This window comes from Mesoplodon mirus (assembly GCF_964341445.2).
Source record: "Mesoplodon mirus genome assembly, chromosome: X".
NCBI lineage: Eukaryota > Metazoa > Chordata > Mammalia > Artiodactyla > Ziphiidae > Mesoplodon > Mesoplodon mirus.
This window is the reverse complement of record NC_138981.1, coordinates 135,990,222-136,014,500: the sequence shown is the minus strand read 5'-3', so window position 1 is coordinate 136,014,500 and position 24,279 is coordinate 135,990,222. Positions and strand designations below refer to the sequence as shown.

The 24,279-nt window shown below is 52.8% G+C and overlaps 2 protein-coding genes across 3 annotated transcripts in view; one reads left to right on the top strand and one right to left on the bottom strand.

The window, feature by feature from the left end:
* LOC309796318 (melanoma-associated antigen 8-like) lies at positions 1-1,747 on the top strand (the record flags this gene model as incomplete). Its single annotated transcript, XM_082609351.1, is given in 5 exon segments — positions 1-29; positions 317-347; positions 456-600; positions 709-1,530; positions 1,533-1,747. Coding segments are annotated over 5 exon segments (1,242 nt in total).
* A 7,793-nt stretch (positions 1,748-9,540) lies between these two features.
* The window catches only part of TMEM185A (transmembrane protein 185A), a 35,153-nt gene continuing 20,414 nt past the window's right edge, over positions 9,541-24,279 (bottom strand). For both annotated transcript variants that reach the window (XM_082609901.1, XM_082609902.1), the window contains 6 exons: positions 23,841-24,017; positions 21,466-21,673; positions 16,309-16,392; positions 12,997-13,173; positions 12,344-12,467; positions 9,541-11,160 (listed from right to left, as the gene is read on the bottom strand). In XM_082609901.1, the coding sequence (XP_082466027.1) occupies positions 10,916-11,160; positions 12,344-12,467; positions 12,997-13,173; positions 16,309-16,392; positions 21,466-21,673; positions 23,841-24,017 (1,015 nt within the window). In that variant the 3' untranslated portion in view covers positions 9,541-10,915. The remainder of the gene's footprint in view (positions 11,161-12,343; positions 12,468-12,996; positions 13,174-16,308; positions 16,393-21,465; positions 21,674-23,840; positions 24,018-24,279) is intronic.

Sequence of the window (24,279 nt, the reverse complement as noted above, 5' to 3'; positions counted from 1 at the left end):
ATGGACCCCACGGACTTTGGTTGTCCCCTGTGACCCCTGTTAGCCCCTGCGCAGGTGTGTCCAGTATTCGGGGCCCCACACTTCTTTTCAGTGCAGGGAATTTGTCTTGAGAATTTTGACTCAGGACAGCAGACAGCAGGGCCCAGGCCCTGCCAGGGGGAAGGGGAGGCCCTGCCCTGAGTGAGCACAGAGGGGGCCAGCCACGCCAGGACAGTGGGAACCTCACAGAGTCCAGCCCAGTCCTCCTGCCAGCACCGAGGGGCCCAGGGCTGTGCCACAATCTACACAAGAGGTGCCTCCTCCATTCCTCTTACAGGGGCTCCAAGAACCGGGAGGTGAAGGCCCAGGTCTGAGGACCGTGTCCTCAGGCCACAGAGCAGAGGAGGTCCAGGCAGTGCCAGGAGTCAAAGGGAGGTGCATGCCCTGAGTGTGTACCCAGGGGCTCCCCCTCCCAGAACAGAGGGGACCCCACAACACCCGAGTCACCCCACCGTCCTGTTCAGCCCCAGAACCTGGGGCCATGCTGGCTGCACCCTGAGGAGCCCCCTCACTTCCTACTTCAGGTTGTCAGGGGACAGGCCACCCAGGAGGACCGCCCCTGTGAGGCCCGAGGGCACCCCTCAAGATGAGACCTGTAAGTGACTTTTGTCAGAGCTGCCCAGGGTGCCTTTCTCCGCCGAGGCCGCTCACACGCCCTCTCTCTCCCAGGTCCGTGGTCCCTACCTGTCACCCCTGCCCACACTCCCGTTGGCGGCCCGACCCCAGTCATCATGCCCCTGGTCGAGATGAGTGAGCTCCGCCAGCCTGAGGCAGACCTTCAGACCCCAGTCCCGGCCATGGGCCCGGTGGAGGCGCAGCTGTTGGGGGCTGAGGGGGAGGAGGTCGCATCCCCCTCGTCCTCCTCCTCCTCGTCCTCCTCTTCTTACTCTGTCCTGTTCCTGGACACCCTGGAGGAGGTGGCTGATGCTGGAGAACCCAGTCCCCCCCAGAGCCCCTCCCCCACTGCCATGGCCACCCCTCCTTGGAGCCAGTCTGAAGACGACAGCCTCAGCCCCCAAGATGAGGAAGGGCCGAGCACCTGGCATGACCAGGAAGATGCTAATCCCTTGCACCTAGACCCACTACCACTGAAGGTGGCTGACCTGGTGGCGTTCCTGCTCCTCAAGTATCGCACCAGGGAGCCAACCTCCAAGGCGGAGATGCTTGATATCGTCCTCTGTGACCATCGGGACCACTTCCCTGTGGTCTTCAGAGAAACTTGCGAGTGCATGCAGCTGGTGTTTGGCGTGGACGTGAAGAGGGTGGACCCCAGCGAGCACACGCACGAACTGGTCCCCACCCTGGGCCTCACCTGTGATGCAGTGCTGGGCGATGGGCCGAGCATGCCCAAGGCCGGCTTCCTGGTGCTGCTCCTGGGCCTGATGCTCCTAGAGGGCAACCACGCCCCTGAGGAGAAGGTCTGGGAAGTGCTGAGCATCATGGGGGTGTATGCAGGGAAGCAGCACTGCATCTATGGGGAGCCCAGGGAGCTCTCACCAAAGCGTGGGTGCAGGAGGGCTACAAGGAGTACCGGCAGGTGCCCCACAGCGACCCCGCCTGCTACGAGTACCTCTGGGGTCCCCGGGCCCATGTGGAGACCAGCAAGTGTCCGGTCCTGGGGCATCTGCCGTGGGTCAATGGATGGGATTCCAGGTCCTTCCCATCCCTGTGTGCAGAGGGTGTGAGCGATGAGGAACAGGGACCCTGAGCCAGAGCAGCAGCCAGGCTCCTTCCAGGCCCACGTCCAGCAGCTTCTCCCGTGGGGCAGGAAGGGAGGCTGATCCTTCACTCTGAGTTTGAAGAGGGAGCGGTCAGCCTTCTAAGCAGTGAGGGCCCGGGCCAGAGGGGGGAACCCGGTGTGCAGCATCTTTGGGTTCCTGTTGTGTCTGATGACATGGAATGTCATCTTTGTTTTCTTTAGGAATTTGTCAAATACTGTTCCACTTGAAAGAAGGCTTAATGAGCTTCAGTATCTAAGTTTGTGAATGACTTTAATCACACATGTATTTGCACTAATTCGGTTCAACGACAAGAGTTTTGCTGTTGTGTAAAGGAAACTGTAAGATTCCCATGTTATTTTGTGACCCTGAACAAGATAACATGGCATTGGAATATGAATCTCTTGGAAATAAGAAAGAACTTTAGAATGCAATGGATGAGGTCAAGAAAAAGAGGAATAAAAGTACAAGTTAGTTAATTCTTACTTCTTCTGCCTTCTCATCTGTCATTTTCCAAAACTAATATGCATACATATATGTATGTGTAAATATCAGATTAGCATCGTTCACTTAAGAAATAGCTGAAAATTAATCTGAGTCAATAAGCGCCCTGCTCACTGGCTTGTTTATTCCGCCGACCTCCACGGAGCCTCTGCTCTCTGGAAGGGCCTGTGTTAGTAGTGGGGCCACTGGGAAAAGCAGCACACAGCCGCACCTAGAGTGATGGTCTAGGAGCCGCAGTCACATGAGGAACGTGGTGAGACGTCCCCTAACTTCCACAGAACAAGTCAACACGGGACGAGGCGGTGGGGCTCCAGGAGCGGGCCCTGGAGGGTAAGTGCCCCGAGCCAGGGCAGTTTAGGCCTTTGGGAAGTGGGGATTCCTTCTGTGGGAAGTGAGGGTGATGAGGCTGGGTGGTGGCGGCAGCAGGCGTGTAGACGGAGTCTTAGGGGTGAGAAGCAAATCTGAAATGGGACGTGCAAATTACAGGTTTCTCTTCCGTCGTGGATAGATCTTCTGGGGCAGGAAGAGAAGGTGCACTTTGGGCAGAGACCCTCAGAGTCCTGGTTATTCTGCCTGCGCCTAAATACACTCAACATCTTCCTACGGGGAGGGGTGAGTGGACTTTGGTTTCGCTCACAATTTACTCAGCCCTGAGGCATACAGTTGAAGCAGCTTTGGTAACCACCCCCAGACTGTTGGCAGGATTTTAATGGGGCAACTTCTTTGAAAGTGGCTGCTGGACACTTAAACTGATGGATCAGCTTTCCTAGGTGGTCAGACCCCAAAGCCTTAGGTGAGGAATGGTCATAGAAACCATGGTGGCAAAAACACCGAGTGAAGCTGAATTCCACGCATCTCAGGAGCCTCCTTGGAGGTGAAGGACGGCTCCTTGTGCGTATCCTAGCGGAATGTTACCAAGATAACTCACTAGCCCTCCTCCCACAGTCTGGTGTCTGGTCCTTGCCCCACTGGAAGGTCGTGGCTGTCAGGGTGCCCAAGGGCACCTGTGCAGGTGCTCAGGCACGTTCCATCGTGTGGCGGCAGCTGAGACTCCCAGGCTGAGTGAGGTGCGTCCTTGCGTGAGGAGGAAGGGGCACATCCTCAGCCTGCTGCGACTACGGGCTTGATTGCAGAGGGAAGGGCAGGAGGTGCTCTGGAGGGAATAGGGGGAACCCTCCCTGTTGACGTTCACAAGAGCCTTGGAAAGTCAATGGGATCTTGTATTAGAAAGTACCCGTCACAGAGAAGTGACTAGAAGTAGTTGCAGATTCAAGGCCCATTTGGCTTTGTCGGAAGCTCCTCCACCTAATGAACGGAATTTTTTTCAACGCAAAGTTATAGCAGCTTCTTTGTGTTGAACACCTAGTACACAGCATTGCAGGGGAGAGACTCACTCCAAGTCCTGGCCCATATGTTGTCTTCCTCTGCTTCCTGGCAGCTGCCTGCAGGGAATCTGGGATCCTTTATGTAAACCCACAAATATTTAAAAATAAGATGGTGTTTAAATCTCTGTTTTAAATACAAAGACAGAAGAAACTTTCCACTTAAGCAAAAATAATACATTGGTGCGGAAACACTGTGGATTCTGGGCAGTGCAGAAGGTGTCCTAGGGGTGGTACATCCAGAGGGACCCAGGATGGGCCGAGATTCCCGGGATCAGGGGGCAGGGATGCAGCCTAGGAGCCTGGAGCTGAGCTGCAAGCAAGAACCCCATGAGGACCCTGCAGTCCTCTCACCACTAGCCTCATTCCGGGGACAAGCCTTCTTGCCCACGTGGTAGGGCCTGGCCAGGTGGAGAGCAGACTCGGGGATGGGGAACTGGCACCTGAGCCTCTAGGGAGAGGAGCCCACAGTGCCCAGGTGGGAACCGTGGCTTATAGGTCAGTAGGACCCTTATCGTGTCTCCTGGGGGAAGCAGTCTCGCTTTGGGAACCATAGGTCCTGCCAGCCCTGTCAGTAGGGCACCAGTAGCCACATGAGGCTGCTATTGAGTACTGACATGTGATTAGTGTGTCCCAGGGCCTGGACTTCTACCTTAAAACACTTTAAAGTTAAATGTCAATAGCTAGATGTGCCTAATGGCTGGACAGCCCAGGTGTGGAACTACGGACCCTGAACTTGGGGGACAGGGGGAATCTATGGACAACACATCAGGCCCCCAAGCCCAGGGCTTCCCAGGGCTGAGATGGTCCCGCGGGGGTCCCTCAGCGCTCCCTCGGTCCTCACTTTCCCGCCCAGCTGGTCTGGGCGCCTCCCTCTTCCCAACTGCCTTTGGTCCCCTGAGACCCAGGCCCTCCCCTGCCAGGACCCCTGAGAGGGAAGTGGGGGTCACGGGTGGCGCTTATACCCACAGCCCTGCCGGGGGTCTCTCAGGGCTGACAGCAGGGCCGACCTGGATGCCTTGCGGCCTCCGAGTCCCCCTCACGGTTGTACCTTGACTCCTGGTGGGGCTGGGCTCCTTCCCTCTGCCGACCTGGCCTCGGCCTCCCTGACCCAGGCCCTCGCCTCCCCCTCCCAGGGGGATCAGTGCGCGTCCCATCTGGACAGCATGCCGGGGGGCTCCCAGGGCTGTCGGGAGGGCCACAGATGCACCCCCTGGGGGCCCGCAGTCCTCCTCTGGTCCTCACCTCGACTCCAGGCAGCACCTGGGCCCCTCCCTCTGCCCACCTGAGACTGTACCCCTCAGACGGAGCCTCTGACCCCCCGAGATCCCTGAGGACTTGGGGGTGGTGGGCGGGGATGGGCAGCCTGACAGCCCAGCCCGGTGTGCCCCAGGAGTCCCAGTACGGGTGGAGTTGCATGCTGGGGGACCCTCTGTTCCGGGCCTGCTGGACCCCTCCATCCTCACTCAGGCGGGTCCTCCTCAACCCCTCAGAGAAAGGCTGCAGTCCCAGCACAGATGCTGGATGGGGGGCTGCCGCGCCCATGACCGTGGGGGGAGCACAGAGAACCGCACACCTTCCCCTCGGGGCTCCTCACCAGCCACCAGACTTTGGAAACCTGTTTTAAGAAAGGTTTAGTTTTAGCTGAAGAGGCCTGAGCAGTGGCAGGTGATTTAGGGGAATGCTTGGTTTGATGATTAGATCATGTTACCTGTTGGAGTTACGTGATTGTCACTTTTTCATCCTGATTCATAGTGAGAAATATATTTTACATGTCTGTGTAGTGTAGTGTGTGTCCTATACATATACCTATATATCTATAACGTGTATGTAGAATATATGTGTTTATATACCCATGCATCGACACACCACATGTATGTATAGGGAACGTGTCATGTATGTTCCAGTACCCACACTGAGGTCATCCACAGGGCCCTGAAGGGCACAGACACTCAGGCCCAGTGGGGATGCTGAGAGTCCTCCAGCCCAGCCGTCCCCGTGCTTTGAATGCAGGCTTGCCGCCTGCCTGACAGCCAGTGTGCCCGGGGAAGTGAGCCTGCAGGAGAACGTGGGGCCACCACGCCGCTGGGAGAGAAGGAAGCAGAGTGGGCAGTGGAAGGAGAGAGCAGGGCCCAAGCCTGAGCATAAGAGCCGCCTTCAGAGGGCCTTGCCTCGGACCCCCACGTCCAGGACCCTTCTCCATCCTCACGCCCTCAGTCCTAGACCCTCACCCTCTTCCCTGGCCCTCGTGTCCATTTCACGAGAGATGGTGACCTGATGGGTCTGGGGAGGCCACGGAGAAGAGAACCAGGAAAATGTCACCAGACGCCGGACCCGCAGAGAAAAGCAGACCTCAATCCTGCTGTCCAGACACCAGAGAGCACCCCCAAACTGAACACCCACAGGCCCCTGGCAGGGACCATCCCCTCCACATCTGTGTGTCTCAGGACAGTAAGGGCTCTTTTCAGGCCTCTGACCAGGGTGTCTGAGGGGCTTCACTGGGTGTCTGCTAGGTGCCCGCACTGTGCCGGGGGTGGGCTGTCACCTGTCATCGTTTCCTGCTGAGGGGACTCAACTGCTCAGCCAGGCCCAGGATGGAGGAGCCAAACACGTGTTGGACGGAACATCGCTCTCATGTCCCCACGCTCTTTATTGCTCTGCAAGGTTCTGGCCGCGTTACCACCTCCATGTGTCTGCAGGGTCTGCCTGGTCAGGGTCTTCTGTGGGCCGCCCAGAGGGGCCGGATATTCCAGGAAAACAGCGGGAGCCCACGTAGTAGCAACACAGGGGCCGAGGGATCCCTCGGCCTGAGGGATCCCTCAGGGGCCGAGGGATCAAGGTCAGGGGAGGCGGCAGGCCTGGCGGCCACCACGGTCATCAAGCGTGCGCGAGAGGCAGCGGCGTGGCCACCGGGAGCCACGCGGGGGGGCTGGCTGAGGAGCTGGGGGGGTGCGGCGGCCAGGCCCAGCACAGGCCAGGGAGGACGCATGTGGGTGGGACGCCAGGCGCAGCAGAGCCTGGGGACCTCAGCGGGCTGGGCCACCTCTGCCGGGACAGGAACTAGAAGGACTAGAGGGACCAGAGCCGGCGCGTTGTGATCCGGCGCGGGGGGCTCGGCTGCTGTCCGAGGAGGGGCCGGAGGGACAGAGTCAGTCCTGGCCAGGGCGGAGGCATGGTCGAGTTCTGGGTCGCTCGGGGTCCCCTGGATGTCCTCAGCATAGGGTGGGAGGCCGTCCTGCGGCTCCGAGGCACTGGGCGGCGGGAGGTACCCCAGGGCTGCTGGCTTGCCGTCCACCTGCCTGGATGCTGGTTTAGTGTGCTCCCTCCTCTTCATCCTCACGAGGAGGTGCGGGCAGTCTCTCTTAAACAGGGGACTGCGGTAGAAGTGTAACTGAGGTCGCAGTTGAGAGAGAAAAGGAAACCCTGAGTCACAAGAGTTGCTCGCAAGCAGCAGCCCCCTGGCTGGGCCCCTGGCCGCCCTCCCCCAGCCGACCCAAGGCCTCTTTGGAGAAAGGGGACCCGGTCCCAGCAGGACGCTGTGCCCCAGCTTTTACATCCCCGAGACTCGCTCACTCACCATCCCCTTTCGCCCTTGGAAAATGACTGAAAATGGCCCCTTAGTATGAGTACAAGGCCCACGAAAGGGGACTTGGTGTTTGCAGATACGAGACTGCAAAAAGGTTCGGTAGCTTTCTAAGGAAGTGTCAGAATACCCCCTGGCCAGCATCGCCTGGGGCGAGACCGGGGACACTGACTGCTTCCCAGGAAAGGACCTGAGCCCCCACTTAAGTGATGCTCTGGAGCTATGGGAGTCAAGGGGGCACAGAAACCTCCCCACTCCCCACGCTGGGCCACTTGTCCCCGAGCAGGAGGACGGGAAGGGCCAGCGTTTCAGCAGTGTCCTCTTGTCCCCCGGTGTGACTGCGATGTCAGGGACGAGCAGCACTGCCCATGTGTCAGGAGGACAGTGTGATGCCTTGCCCCTGTGTACTGTGAAATGATCACCACAGGGGGGTCAGTTCACACGCATCATCTCACACAGACACACCAAAGGGAAAAAGAGGAGGAAGAGAAGTGACGTCCTTGTGCTGAGACGCTTCGGGTCCCCCTGTAACAACGTCCCAACACAGCGCGCGGCACTGCCAGATCCGGCCATCACGCCGGTCCCCAAGTACCACCTTTAAAGGAAGCTCTCCCGACACGCCTGCCGCCGTCCCAGGCGGCCCCGGGGTTGGCACCCGCCCTCCACCCCCACCCCCATCCCCGGGCCCAGCGGCTCAGCCCCTGGAGAGGGCTCCTTCCCCGCTGTCCCCCGCCCTCCTTACCTTGCTCAGGACGTCGGTGGGCCGCTCATTCGTGGAGAGGTCGTTCAGGCGGAGGGACATGTGCTTGTCCTGGCGCACTTTCCTAAATCCATAGATATAGAGCTGGTGGACGAAGCTCTCCATACAGTCTGTCTTGAACACCTTGTCCAGGCCGTCCCTGTCCAAAACCTCCTTTTGAAACAGCTGCGTGTTGAAGCCTATGCAAGTCCCGTCTTCATTCCACGAAATAGATGTAAAGCGACTGCTATTGACAAGTATCCACAGCTTCCTGGGAAAGGGGAGGAAGAGGAGGCTGCCTTCCCACATGGCCTCGCAGGTGGAACGAGGCCTTTCCAACACAGGCTCTTCAGTCAAATCCTGGAAAGCGGCTTCTCCAGGCAGCAGCCTGAGGTCGGGGTGCCCCACGGGCATGGGCTGGGCCAGGGCGAGGGACTGCGGGGTGCAGCTCCCTGAGCCGAGGGCCAGAGCCGCTGCGTCGGGAGGAAGAGGTGCCTCACCGAAGCCGGGTGCCCTGCCTGCGGCGGGGCCCTTCTCGTCCGCAGCCATGCGGAGGGCGGCGCGTGCCTCTGTCACGTGAACGGGACAGTGCAGCGTGGCCGGCAGCACCCTGGGTTCACACTCCCACTCAGCCCCTCACAGAAGTGCTCCGGTTGCTCAGGGGTGACATCACAGCCCAGCCAGGACATGACATCATAAACGGCAGGCCCCCACCCTACTCTGGAGGATCTTCCTGAGATTTCCACGAACCAGAAACGCCTCCAAACCCAATACGTCACCTGCCCACGGCCCAGGCGCCCGGCCCAGTGGGTGAGAGCGACGGCTCGGCCAGAAGATGCCAAGGCCGGCACCACAGACCTGCTGATCCCCAGCTGCCTGGCTCACACCCTCGGAGCCTCTGCTTCCCCACGAGGCTACTCGTAGGAGCACATGCTTCATGGGGTCCTGAGGACTCAGGGGGACGTACAGCAGGAGGCAAGGTACCTGCCACTTAACTCACAGCTACCGTGGTTACGGAGAAGCGTGCTGTCTCACAGCAAGTTTGAATCTAAGGAGCTTAAGCAATGGTCCATCGGTGGCCCTTGGCTACCTGCAGGAAGCCTTCCATCACCAGCAAAAGGTGGCCTTCCTTGTTGATTCTTGCAAACCGTGGGCTGAAACGCCACCTGAGTTAACTGTCTCTAGAGACGGCTAGGGGGAGCTACACAGAAATCACAGTGCATTTTGCATAGATGTAAGTGGTACTCAGTGCCCACGTGACTGGGCAATGCCTCACGACCACTGAAAAGCCGAGTTCCACTTCAGAGTGTCTGGGAACTCGCAAACACTCTCGGGCACCTCCTCAGCTGTCAGCATTGTGGCCGTGTGCTCCCCTGCCAACAGCCGAATCCCTGGGCCTCCCGCTTTCCTCTCTGTACCGCATATCCCGGCTGCCCCTGGAGACTCCTGAGAGATGCTCACCCACCCCTGCTCCCCTCGGCTGCTGGTGGCAGCTCGAGGTTCCCTTTTGTGCTCGCTGACAGGACTTCCAGCATCCTGGACCATATCCAAATTAAGACCCGCACAGTGCACATGGAAAATGATGAACCGGTTTATTGAACAGCTAAAGGGGGAAAAGAGAGCGGGTTGGGCTACATTTGCTATACACCAAGCAGGAAAGGTGGCACCATTCCAAGTGTCCCCCTTCAGACAGCACAGGCTTCCTACAGGCTGGCGCCAGGGCGGAGCGGTGGGCGCGGCGGATGTCAGCGGAGCCCGGTTTAGACAGAGTAGCAGCTGTCCCCTCTCCCCCTCTCCCCTGCTCCCAGGTGACAATGCCAGGGCTCCTTTTACCTTCTTTTACTCACGGCCTGCTTGTTCCCATCGCATCTGCTTTCTTCCCTCTGACTTGTGGCTGTACCCCCAGCTCCTGGAGCCGTGGTCCTCCTAGCTAAAAGCATGGGCCCAGCTTGGGGGCAGACAAAAACCCCCAGACCTCAACGCGCACACTCTGATGGCCATTTCTAGTCTCGGCACCCTTCTCCAGTGTTCCAGTTTCCAGTCGTGCTTTATGGCTTTCTGCAAGTCAGTACTCCCAGCATGTTACAAAAAAGCACAAACAGCTTCTTGCTTATTGTGGCCATTCTGGCAGTAGCAGCTACTATGCATGTGGAGAAACTGAAGGGGAAACGGCAATGTCCCATGAAGGGGTGGCACCCCAGTGGGCCTCTACTTCTGCAGCAGAACACGTATGTCTTCAGTACAAGCTTGTAAAAAAATACTTTAACAGAATATACTGTACAGAACTAGGATTTCACACGGTATATTACAACGCTAAAATATTTGTATAAATACTATACAGGCACGGAGTCACTCCATTAGAAAGGGCTCACCAATGGGGCCAGTAAAAACCCAGAGAGAAACGACGTCCACGGCAGGAGCACGACCAGCTGAGGCAGCATGGGTGCACACGGGGCCCAAGGCCTATTCACAGTCCCCTAACTATGCCACAACAGGGGCATCTGAGCTACGCGGCCAGGCCAGCCTGGTTCAAAAATACATTTTTCAATAACACTTTTGATGGGAATTTTCACACTTTGAAAACCAGCTGTGTAGCCATTCCTGCTTAGGCCTAATCAGCCATCCAGGGTGGCTCCAAGCCAGCTCCGCAGGCACCTGCCCGGGGGAAATCACTGTTTCCCTCTCCACAGGCTCCCTCCATCAGATCCACAGCCACTGACACGCACCCCACACCATGCTGTGTGAACCAGGCACCTGTCACCTGCGTGTCCTGTCGCGGTGAGTCATTGGTAGGCATTGAGTGCAAACAAGGCATGAGATGGAAGTCCCCGGAGACCCAGCTCCAGCTCCAGCTCCAGTTCTGGGGGTGGGGGAGGCGAACGGAGAGGCAGAGGAAGGAGGAAGAGAGTGCGGGCCAGGTCCACTCACGATCTGCCCTGGGAGGGGCTGTCTAATCTGGCATTTCGATATTTAATTTGGGAGGTGGGAGGACATACTTTCCAGGGCTCTGGGTGATAACCACCCTGGTCTTCTTTCGAAACATAGGAGCGATCTTAGGAGGTTCTGGAACTGGCGTTTCTTCAGTTTCCTCATTACCTTCATGGTGGAGGTCGTAGGAAATGTTTCCATATTCTCTCAAAAACGGGCAGATTTCAAGCAGAAACTGACAGAAATCCTTGCGAATCCCAAACCACCCTGAAAAGGAAGAAATGTACTTTCTCAAACACTAGTCTCCATTGAATTTCAGGTTACTTTTCTTTCATGAATGAGAACTTTTCCTTGTACACTGTAGTGCTTTATCCTGATGTCTTGGGAATAATGAAGCCTGAGCAAGGCCTCAATACCAACTAAGGGTAAGAAGGAAGCCCTGCAGCTCTGCGGCTCTGCAGGTGGCAGTCGTGGACTGGCAGCTACCAGGTGTCTCCCTGGGGCCTGTCAGGGATGTGATCTCGGGCCCCGGCCCACACCTCCTGAACCAGAAACTGTGGCGGGGTGGCGGGGGGCGGTCCTGGGATTCTGATGGGCCCTCCGGTATGCGAACCTACTGTTCTCACGACTCTCAGATATCTGCGGTGTTTGGACTATGTCAACATCCTCCAGTCTTCCCGGCCCATGAGAAACACACGTGCCACAAAGAATGTCACCCAAGGAAAGGATCTGCATCACCCTCAGGAGTCCGGGAAGATGGCAGGCGTGTGTTGGTCCAGGCCTCAAAGCTCCTTCTCCAAGGCCTGCTCTCCCGGTCTGGGTACACCACTAAACCATCAGCTTAGGGCTGGCTCTCCTGGGGCAAAACCCCCTGTGGCATTAGTTTCCAGAAGGGCGTGCTCTGGGGCTGCATGCAAAGGAGCTCAAAGTCTAGTGAGGAGGGGGCCCTCATCAAAGGGCACTGCAGAACGGGCTATCACAGCACACAGGTGGAGAGGGAGAGAGAGAAGCCGGGCACCACTGACAAGACTTGGAGACCTCAGGAATGATGCTGGCGAGAGCGAGGACAAAACAGACACCGGGAGGACGCCCAGGGTTCGGTCGATGATGTGGATTTTCCTCTCATCCTCAGGAGCCCCTGGGAAAAAGGAATCTTGGTCCCCGTGTTGCAGTGGAGGGGGTGGGCTCAGAGAGGCTGCCTGCCGCGCTCAGGCCTCCCTCTGGTCATAGGGCCACGAAAGCAAGGCTGACAGCACGCCCTTCCCCTGGAAGATTCCAGGCCTTCTTCAGTCCTACCTCTCCCAGGGAAACTCCCTGATTGGGGTCCTTAGGCTCGTCTTTTCATAAAGCGGGGCCACATACACACACACACACACACAGCCACGCAACAGGCACACAGACACACGCACACACACACAGTTGAAGCACTTCGGAAAGCCTGAGTACATACAGTGGTTTCCGCCTTTCTGTCCAAAAGTGGTTGCCATCAGAGTGATCAAGGAAAGCCACAGGGGGACAAAGATCGGGATACAAGAGAACGCGTTGTGGCCGTCTAGCTTGTGAACCAGCAGGATCTAAAGAAAGAGAAACAGTTGAGGTTCCGCCGATGGAGCATCTGAAAACAGACCCTCTCTGAAGCCAGACTGCACTGCCCCTCCCTCGTCAGGTCTCATAAGGGGGAAGTTCACTCCACAGGAGGCAACAGTAACCCTCCATTCTGGGGGAAAGGACAAGATGAGCTTGCATATGGCTCTTCAGGACTAAGCAAAATCCATCCACCTACAAGATTTCCAACATCAGGATTGTTCTGGGAAACTCTTGCTGCTGTTTTCTTGGAGGAGTCAACAGTGCCCACTCTACAATTCTCCACAGGGCTCCAATACAAAAATACCACATCCAACTTTCTCCTTCTAGAAGACGACAAATCAATACATTCAGATGCGGCGTGGCTAGAAAGGTACACTTCTCACTGCCAGCCCCCAGGCCCCCAAAGAAAGGCCTCTCCGACTGTCCTGTGGTCCTCTGTTGGCAGGCTCGCTCGGGGAGCTGCTGTTCTGGGGAAGCGCAGGCTGCTGGGCCTCAAGAGTTCTGCCGAAAGGTTACCTCAAAAGTGAGGAGGGGCACGACGATGGTCATCCAGCTCAGCGCCATGGTGATGTGTGTCCTCCGCTGCTCCGCGATCACATCCATGGAGCGCAGGAACAGGACGGACCACACGATGTAGTAGAGGACCACCAGGCACAGAAAAGACATGAGAATCCACAGGGGGACACACACGACCTAAGGGGAGGAGGAGAGAGGAAAGGTCTTTAGGGTAGGCAGAGCCAACTCCTTCCTGGATCTCTGCGCTTAAGACGGTGCCAGGCCTGGATGGGGCCAGCGTGGGAAGAGGACCCGCTGCTCACTGTTGGGGTTGCCGTTGCCCCGGCAGCCCTCAGGGTGACGGGACTCGCGGCCACTGCCCTGAGGCGTGAGCTCGCTCAGCGGGCCCCGGGCTCTGCCCGCCTCCCCTCCACCCGTGCCCCGGCTCACCCGGACATCCCCTCTTCCCAGTCATTTCCCATCCTGCCAGAGGCACTGTGGCCAAAGGCTCCTTGGCAACTCGGGCTGCGCAGGGGGCCCAGGCCCCCCGTGAACTTGCAAGTCGAGGCCGGGAGGCTTCCGCCACTCGGTCTCCGCTGCCTCGCCCAGGTGGGTTCTGTGTCAGTTGCTGTCATACCAAAAAGAGCTTGTTTCACCCTCACACACAAGCCCACACGATGAGTCCTGGGGGCCTCAGCAGGCTCCTCCCATGTGACCTTTTCTCCCTTCTGCATGGCCCCCTTGGGTACATCTGTTGTCCCTTTGTCTTCTCTTACAAAACAGTAAAATTGACTGTTATCCTTTGGTGTCCAGTTCTACGACTTTTCTCGCACACACGTATAGACCTGTGGAGCCTCGGGCGGGACATGGGACAGCTCCTTCACCCTGCCAGACTCCCTCGTGCTCTCCCATCACTGTGTCACCCCCTCGCCCCACCCATAACCCCCGACAGCCACTGCTCTGTCCTCTGTCACGACACTTTTGTCTCTGCAAGAACGTGATGGAGATGGACTCCCTTCTCCCAATCAGCAGAACATCTCTGAGATGCCTGCAGGTTGTTGCGTGTATCTACACGCCACTCCTTCTCATGGCTGAGCGCTGTTCCACTGGATGGATGCACCCCAGCCTGCTATCCAGTCACCCTGGGAAGGAGATGTGGGTGCTTTCCCGCTTTGGGCTATTGCAAATAAGGTAGCTATAAACATCTGTGCCCAGGTTTTTGTGTGGCTGTACATTTCTCCAGGGGAAACACCCAGGATCGGCACTGCTAGGTCACATGGTAACTCCATGTTTAATTTATAAGAAACTGCCAAGCCGTTTTCCAGACTATCTACCTAGTTTGGCATTTTTACCAGCGACGGGCGAGGGTCCGGGTCCCTCGGGTCCGCCCCAGCACTTGGTATTGTGGTTCTTATCTTTGCCATTTTGATGAGTGTGTTGTGGTACCTCATCCTGGGTTTTATTTGCTTTTCCCTAATGGGTAATGATGTCCTTTTTCATGTGCTTACTCGCCATATGTCTATCTTCTTTGTGAATAGTCGGTTCAAGTCTTTTGTCAATTTTAAAATTAGGTTGTTGAGCTTTTAGAGTTTTGAGAGTACTTTAGATGCTTTGGATACATGTCCTTGGTTAGACATCTGCTTTGCAAATATTTTCTCCTGGCCTGTGACCTGTCTTTTCATTAGTTTCATTTTAATTTTGAGCTTCTTTTATAGACCATGTTGTTGGTGCCATTTCCGGGAACTCTTCACCTAACTCCAGATCCCGAAGATTTTTCTCCTATGTTTTCTTCTAACAGTTTTTTAGTTTTTACCTTTCCCTTTTAGACCTACGACTTGAGTTGGTATATGAGTTTTAATCCTCCTGAGGAACTTGGAGTTCCTGACTGGAGGTTTGCTGTGCACAGCTTCCCCTTACGTTCCTCCTCCTAAAGCACGTCTGGGAACAGACTCACTTAGAGGCCTGGCCCTCGTGGGTGGAATGTTAGCGACCAGCCTCACCTGGTTTCTCTTGAACACTGTGGGAAACCTGCAATCAGGCTGCCTCATCTGTTGGGATTTGCACAGGATTGGGGATGGAAAAATTCCTCTGTTCATCTATAGAAACACATGCACAATTCCTAATCTTTTTTTTTTTTCTGATTTCACCTTACACTAAAATTTTGGTCTTACCCAGATTTGTTTCCTCCATGGCACAACAGAAAGCTCTGAACCCAATTATCGTTGTCTAGACACAGCACCCTGAAGATGTAAGATGGGTGCCTGAACAGTATTTTTTATTATGAATGTTTTATCAAAGACTTTAGGCAGAAGGGATGGATCTTGTCTTTATTCACTAGAGAGGTAACTTATGTTCCCTTATTTTCTTCCTTGTCACCAAATGAATATTTTCTTTTTTTTTTTTACTATATTTTTTTACATTTGTCCTTTTTTTTTTTAAAGGTAAACCATGTTAATCACAGACAATGTCTTATGTACAAAAGTACACATCAAGCAGGGTGGGGCCGGGGAGAAAACCCAAAACCCTGGCAAGACCCCGCCTCCCAGAGGCAAGATAATTCTTCTACCTTTTGTCTCATCTTCTTTCTGTGCGTTACTAGTCGAAACCGTACTGTTTTCTCTAATTTGAAGCTTGCCATATATATATCTCTCTCCATCCATTCTTCTATCTATCTATGCACAATCAGTTTTAACTGAACACCCATTAACGGAAGCAAGAGGTCACTAGCATGTCTCACACTTCACCCCTGGCAGGAGTGTAAACTGGCTCAGCTTTTTTGAAAAGGGAGTTGGCAGTGCAGTTTGTATTTCAAAATCTCAAAAAGTTCCCACCCTCTGGCCAAGTAATACTGTTTCTGTAGTCCTTCCTAGGAAAACAATGAAAAAAAAAAACAACAGGCAAAGATTTTTATGCACAAAATTCTACGCTGCAGCATGATTTATAATTGTAAAACACCGGTAAGAACTTCAGTATTCGGAAATGAGGGGACAGTCTCATCAATGTATTTGAAGAATATTTTGCATCAATTAAACTTGAAAAGTTATGCTTATAAAAACCTTTTATTGACACGTAAAAATGCTTATAATACAACACTAGAACAACAAAGCAGGATACCAAATTATACATGCAGTATGATCTCAATTATCTTTATGAGACAATAAACCCCCAAACAAGGAAACAACAAACACTAACCATGTTATCTCCCAGTGGATTATGGGTGATTATTATCTTATTATCTACGCTTGCCTGTCTTTTCCAACATTTCTACAATAAACACGAATAACTTTTATAATAAAAAGAAAAGTTTATTTAAGGATTTAAAAAGTTACATACAAGCCACGGCCAGTGGATGATCTTGTCCAGTCTTAAGGCAATGAATATGAACTGGAGAATGTTGACAGAACACAGGATTTCTAACTAAAAATGAAGAGAAGAATCAGTTAAACAAAATAACAACGGTTGCATTCAGTACCACAACTGTTTGGTTAACACACTAAAAAGCAATGCAAATTAGAATGCAGCAAAAGTTTTATTATATCACAGTTGCAACCTTCTGATTTGCAGCACTGGAGGAGGAGCAAAGCAGTGCTGTGTCAAGGAGAAACCTGGCCCTGGCCTTGTGCCTCGTCCTCTCTCCTCAGTGGCTGCTCGGCCCTTTATGCTCATCCAGGCAATGACCTGTTTCCAGGCTCGCGATCTGCAGAGAGGCAATCTCCGGTGGTCTCCCCCAGCTTCCGTCCCGCGCCTACCCACAAACCTCTCTCTCTCTTCTTAATCATGCCTGTACTGCTTTCTTCTTGTACCTGGCACTCAGCCTGCATCCCACCCCTTCCTTTCTGGCTCCTCGAGGACCCTGTCACATCAAGACATCAATTATGGATTCTTTATTGCATCTTTAACCCCGCCACTCCACGATCCTTCCCAGAAGCACAGAAACATGTTCAACTCATTCCCATTGAACACAAAATAACCCCAAGACCCAGTGAACCCACCCTTCCCTTGATCCAGTACCCCTCCCGGCCCTAGCTCTCTCTTTCCGTTACCATCAAGCTTTGTGAGACACCGTGGACACTCGAGCCCCTATGGCCACCCCTGCCACTCCAAGCTCCACCCACTGTGGCCCAGCCTCCACCCTCAGGACCACCCGGAAACTGCTTTCATCAAGGTCACCTGATCAGCTCTGCGGCGTCGGACCACTTCAGCTGGCATCCTACAGGGCGTCTCTGCAGCGTGGGAGATTGCCCTCCACTGCTCCCTCCTCCCAGGATCCCAGCGTGCAGCCTCGCCATCCTCCTGGTCTCTGACACTTCCCTTTCATGTGCCTTTTCCTCTCCTTAAATGGTGATGCCCCCCAAAGCCTTAAACTCAGCCTCTCTGCCCACTGTAGAGACTCAGACACAAACACACGTGCTTTCGCTCCCTCACCCCGCCCTGGGTGGGGAGCAGACCCAGCCTCCACATCCCTGGCCTGCGCCACCTCCTGCTGCTCGCTCCTCCAACCTGTCTCCACCTTGGCCTTCCTGCTGTGGCCCAGAGCCGACTCTCCCTGAGGCACTTCAGAGGAAGCCCTTCTCCCCACGGAGTTCATTACCCCACCCCCTGCACCTTGCTGCCTTCACCCTGTCTCACCGGGAGCTACCGCCGCGGCCTGATTCCCCAAATCAGGACACAGGAGGGCAGCCCGCGTTCTGTTTCCCACACCCTCGGGCTCAGGCGCTTGGCCCTGTCCTCCACCTTGCAGACTTCTCTAGCATCCCCAGCCCGGCCCCTCGTCCCGACTACTCCTGCCTCCTCGGGCCCTCGTGCTCCCGAATGCCCCACAGGCGGCCCTCCTTCTGGGTCCAGTGCTCACTGCTCTTCAAGGGCTCATCACTGCCCACAGGATGAAAGTCACAGGACGCCACGTGACCTGGCCCAGAGCTGCCCCAAAGTTCCCAGTTCGCAGGGCATTTAGCGACTCAGCAATTCTTTCTGAGGCCTCTGGGCAAAAAGAAACACCTAACGGTTCCACTGATTTAAGTCATTAGATCTAAACTGAGTACTTATCCTAAGTAGCCATCTAAAAAAAATACCTCACGTTAATTGAAAGAAAAATATGATGTGTGTGCCATTCTTACCTAATGACACGTAATTCCTAGTGGCACGTGTGTGCCTGTTGGCTCCGCACCATTCCTCAAGACACCGCCACCCCCATCACCTGCTCTCCGTATGGATTTTTGCACAGTATTGCCTTCTCATCCCAGCGACTGCCGACAACTTAGACTCTTCCATGACACCATCGAAATGAATGTAGTGCGACCTAATAATAAAGCTGTAAACTACACGGAGCTAGTAGTTCGTAGGGTGCCCCTGCAGATGTCAGGGCTCACTGCTTTTCCCTCAAAAATGTCCAGTATCCCACGGTGCCCCTGTGAGCTCATTATGGTGCCCTGGGAAGCTCAGCAACGCCTTGAGGACTGAGGACTGGACCTTACTCAGCCTAATCCCTCTCTGCAGACACCCTCCTCCCCGGCTCCCTCCTTTACACTTCATGCTCCAGGCATTTTTTTCTTTTTACTGCGGAAAAATACACATAATGTAAAACTTACTCTCTGTCTTGACCCTCTTTCAGGGTACAGTTTAATGGTATTGAGTACCTTCATTCACATTACCACCATATGACTGTGGCTGTGACACCATCACCATGTTCCACCTCTAGGACTCTCTGCATCTTGCAAAACTGTGCTCCAGTCATATCTGAGTCACTGGTCCACTCAACATGACAGACTTTCTTCTGCATCTACGGCTTCTTATGTGTTATTTCCTCTGCCTGAAAAATACCATCCTCTTCCTACCTGCACAGGGCACCCTGGCTCACCCGGACTCCTCCTTCAGGGCTCTGGGGGAACCTAGCCCCAGTCACCCCCTAGCCAACGTAGGTACTCCTCCTGGGACACAAGAACCAAGAGGGAGCTCAACTCTTGGCATGTGCTTTCTTCTCGTAGGTAGATTGCCAAGAGTGTGACCGTACTGCATTAGGAAAATATGGTTTCAGGCCCAGTATAGTCCTAGCCCTTGTATATGCTTTTACTTTCTAAGAAACAAAGTTCCAAATTTTCAGTTTTCTTAAACCTCCTCCTCAGCCCTCATGTGACAGTATTTATAGAACTTTCTCAGTGCTTTTCAACCTGGGTAATGTTGCTCACCTGCACAAGAGCTAGGAAATGTGCAGGGCCCTAATGGCTGTCACAACGACTTGAGGGAGCACCTCCGCTAGTGTTTAGTGGGCAGAGGTCAGGGATAAGTGTCCCGAAATGCAGGGCACAGTCCTGTTCAGCAAAACATTTCCTATCCAAAATGCGAAGACCATACCCAGCCCCCACTGATAAACATGGCCCCAAATAGCTAAAATCGAGAATCTTTGATCTCGGTGATTTTGTTTAATGTAAGCTTTTATAAATGATTTTTAAAGCTTGGTTTCACTTCATTTTGCTCAGATAATAGAGAAAAACGCAAAGCAACAGAGGTACAAAGTAGACAGGTAAGTGTGACCGGGTGGAAATGGTGGCTCCGACCAATACAGGGAATGCAGATTCAGGGGAAGCTGGATAAGGAGTCTGGAGCTCGTGTAGAAATCGGAGTTTACAAATGTGAATTCAGGAAGTGGGAGCACGTACGTGGCAGCGGAGGCAGCAAGTATGAACCAGATCATCCAGAGCAAATGTGCACAGTGCGGACAGAAAATGCCCAGGACCAGAACCCTAAGGAACAGCAACGTGCAAGGACGCAGGAAGAATGCTTCAGAGAAGGAGCTGAACGCAGGCAGAGGTGGCCACACTGGTCGAGTGACCAGGGGTGTCATGAGCTACAGAGTGGCCAGTGGCCAGACAAGATGGGGGCTCAAGAGGCCCCCAGATGAGGCCACAGGCCACGGGGAGCACATGCCGGAGCAGGGAATGCGGGGTCCCTGCCGCACTGCTTCCCAGAACCTTTCTGTGAGGAAGGAAGAGGCACGAGAGGCAAACAGAGGCCTGAGGGGGTATTGCTGCTGCTGTTCTGTCTTCCCTTTCAGATGAGAGAGCGAGGTCGCCAGACAGAGTGGGCCAGTTCAGGAGCAAATTCTTGGAGGACCTGGCGGGGCAGAGGTTCTGAAGCGGGAGGGCAAGTGCAGGGAGGCTGAGAGCGGGCCCCCAGGGCTCCCCTCCCTCCACGGCCGCCCGGACCAGGGCTGAGGAGTCCCTCTCCCCGTGCCAGGCACAGCCGCTCCTGTCGCTCGGGGCCCTGTTCCCACTGGTGCCCCGGGGCCTGGCTCCATCACTCTCCCACTGTGGGTACCTCCCTCGCCAGGTTCACATACCCTGAGCTGCCACCCACCGGCTCCCACTCTCCCTTCGGACCAACTGTGGTCTTCTTCCTCTGCTCTCGACCCACGCAGCTCCACACGGCATCCACGGTGTCCAGTTTCCCCCCTTGAGCCATTCTGGACCCGGCTGTGGGTCCTCAGCTTCTGGGCAGTTTGGCGCACGGGCTTTGGAGTCGGGCTGCCTGCAATGGAACCCTGGCCCTGCCCCTGGATAAGCGGCCAGGAAAAAATTCCCTACCCTTTCTGGAAACCAGGGGTGGCAAGTGCAGCCACGTCACTGGGTTGTTGCAGATCTTCAATGAGATCCTACTGCATGGAAGCACCCAGCCCCAGGCCTGGTACACAGCAAGTGGTCAATAAATATTATCTGCTATTATTTTCATTACTATTATTAGCATTGCTAGTATTGCTTTTTCATTCGTGTATCCCTTATGTTTAGGCCAAGAGGGCTTGGCGCATAGTAACTACTTGATAAATGCTCACTAAATGAACATATAGGCCCATCAGGATAAGCGAACCAGGGAGGAGACAAAGTGCTGGTCATGGGGTCTGAGATGCTGTGCAGGTTAGTTTTGCACGTCAACTTGGCTGGGCTGTAGTACCCGGTCATTTAACCAAACAATAATCTAGGTATTGCTGTAAGGGTACTGACTTTAAGAAAAGGAGATTTTCCTCCATGATGTGGGTAGGTCTCATCCAATCAGTTAAAAGGCCTGAAGAGCAAAAACTGAGGTTTCCTGGAGAGGGAGAAATCCTGCTGAGTCTGCAGCCCGCCAGCCTGCGCCATCAATTTCAAACTTGCCAGCTCCTTCAAATAAACCTCCTCATGTGTATATCTATCTGCACATCTACATCTATATCTACATCTACATCTATCCTACTGGTTCTGTTTCTCAGGAGAAGCTGGCTGATCCAGGTGGGCAGGGAAAGACGTGAAGCTGGAAGAAGCCTGATGGCCTCGGTGAAAAACCAGCGTTCTAAGTCAAGAAAGAGAAACGTGATTATTTCCATCATCTTTCGTTTCCTTATACACCATGATCTAGCATTAGTGATCAACCTCTTCCTAACAAAGGACAAGAAGTCTCCATTACAATAACTGACCAAAAGATTTTGCTTTTTAAAACCTTCTTAAATATACGAAAGCTCACCTCCAGTGACCTGTCATGTCGAAAGCCCCAAACACAAGCTGCCACAGACACTGGGGAAACGAAGAAGAGCGGCATGAAGACCAGGAGCCAGAAGTGGCTGCCTCTCTCGATCCTGTCACAGACCAGCACTTCAAACATCAGCAGGAGCAAGTGGATGCCCACCGCGATCAGCATTGCCTTGAACTCCACACACGTTTCCCCTTCTGCTCTAGAAAGGGACAGAAGGAGAAGAAAAACACCCTCAGTTCGGAATCTCCATAACAAGCAAGCAGCTCAGGGCAAATACCAACTTATGTGGATACTAAGGACTGTATTTGTAAATTTGACAAAAGGCAAAGGAAAGTCAGGTAGGAGCTAAATTAACATTCCTCCTTAATAGGCAATCTTTCAAACATCAAAGAACTACTACAGGAAAAGAAATGAACATTTACAACCAAACCAGACTTAGACTTTGAACTGAATAAAGATATTCTCAGAAGCAACAGCCACAGTTATTATTTCCTGACAGTGCACATAAACACTTTGGTTCATAACTTTAAATTCAACTACTTCCAAGATTATTTAAGCTGATTGCTTCTACTGCTAAAAACTGACAAATATCCCTTAAATCTCATGATCCCGGTCTCTCAATGAATTAAAAACCATGTAAATCACATTTCATGCAATACTATCAAAATAGCTCTAGTTTTAAGAATAAGTGTGTGTTATATTTCAAGAAAATACAGTAACTGCTGTTAGGTGCTATTTTAAAATGCAAATAAAATTGTGAATGCCTTTTTATTTTCCTTTCTATTCCATTAGGATGAATTGACACCTGCAGATGATACAAGAAGAGCCATTAAAACTGTTCTTTAAATCAGTTAAAGCTGCTTAAGGATCATGCTTGGACTTAATAGGTTAACAATTAAAAAATAATAAGGCCACTAATCAGGAAAATGCTTAACAATGCATTTGCAAGGCTGACAGTGCTTCACTCAAAATATAGATGAACATTTGTGATGTGTCATGTTGGTGATAAATACTTGTAAGTTTAGGACACAGAGAAAATGAGGTCAGTGGTTATTCCTATAGGACCCAACAATTCCATTGGACAGTACTGACACTAGAATGACCATGTCTGTACATTCAGGACATTCAACTATGCACATACAATTCCTTTTCTTAAGGGAATCTTGAAAGGAATCTTAAATTTAACCAACAGAGAAAAGCTCAGAGAGCTTCTAAATAACTAGTGGAACTTAAAATGTTTAGCTATGTAACTTTTCATTCTTTGAGTAGCAAACATTAGATATCTGAAAATACCTCATAAAAAATAAAAGATTTATGGCCACACAGTTACTGTTAAAAAAGAAAAATCTAAGAACTCAAAAAATCTAAGCTACACATGAGTGTCCCCCATCTGCCAGGGCTCTTTGTGTAGCTATTTTCAAGTTCTTAGATATGTATGTGGTAACATATTTTACTCGATCTAAATCTCATTTTTAAAGTTCATGACAAAGATTTAAACAAGTTGAGATGGTCCCAACCTCTACACTTTTCTCACACACGAGTAGCTGCACGTGTCCCCCTCTTCTCTCCCCACCTGCCGACCCGGCATTTCTTCACTCCTCATCTTCCTGGTGATGGTTTAGAACAGTCCCTCACTCTCAAGTCCCCCCTTTTCCTTTCCAAAGTTCCAAACTTTGTGAGGGAGAGCAGAGAGACTCTTGTGGGCCCCAGCAGCACCAGGCTGCACACCGGAGTGAGCTCACGACAGGAACTTGGACCAGAAGAAGACCATCCAAGAAGAAAGGCGTGAGGGGAGGGGGGGTGAAGGTAAAGGGTACGCCTCTGCCCGGCCCCCAAGGCTCTGCTCTCCTTCACGGCATCTGGGTCTCACCTTTTCCTGTCTCAGGACCTAACTGTTTCCTGGCCAAGCTGACTCCTCCACACTAACAGTCCTAAAACCCCAGGACTAGGAGATTGGGACAAGGGGAGACCCAGTTCCAGGACTGAGTGGAGAAGGATATATCCCTGATGGCCAAAGCTAGAACTGTGGTTTGTAGAACTGTTCCTACAAACATGATGGTTTTATACGTCCTTGTCTAGCATGGTATAACAGCTCTATATTTTGGATGCATGTTAGATTACTTAAGCTTTTGTAGGCTGGCTAGGAACTTAAGCACCTAAAATAACAGTGCATTTGTTAAAAAGTGGATATCAAACACTTAATTTTTAAAAACTTAGAACAGAACTCAGCTTGCCTATATTATAGTTCTTATAAAACCTCAGAGAGGTAGAAAAGAAAATAGTCCTGACTTTTGATAAAGTGAAAAACAAGATACTGCCCCCCTCGCTCAGAGTAGAGACCAAAAGGCTTTATAAAGCAGTATTACCGATATTGGGGGTTTCGTGCCCAGACTCCAGTTCCAATAGAGGCTCCAACAATGACCATTAACTTCCACAGCCATATTGGAGCAAAGACAGCCCAGTAACTCCACTGAATGATGCCATCCAGACGAAGGGCCAGCAACACAGAGAACAGCAGCAGACAGGCATAGATGAGGAATTTACTAGGAGAAAAGCAAAATGATTAAAGAGGATTCACATTTACAAATATGTGATATTAAAATGAGGAGTAATAACAGCATTGCTTTCTAGCACATGAAAAGAGTCACTAATTCAATAATCATATATCAAAAATTCTATGTAGAAGACATACTGTTGTTAGAGGATAAGACAAATATAAAGAAGACTAAGATAAGTTTCCTGCTTTCCAGGGCTTCCTGGTAAGAGGGAGTCCACACAGAAACATATACTTACAACACAGCATGG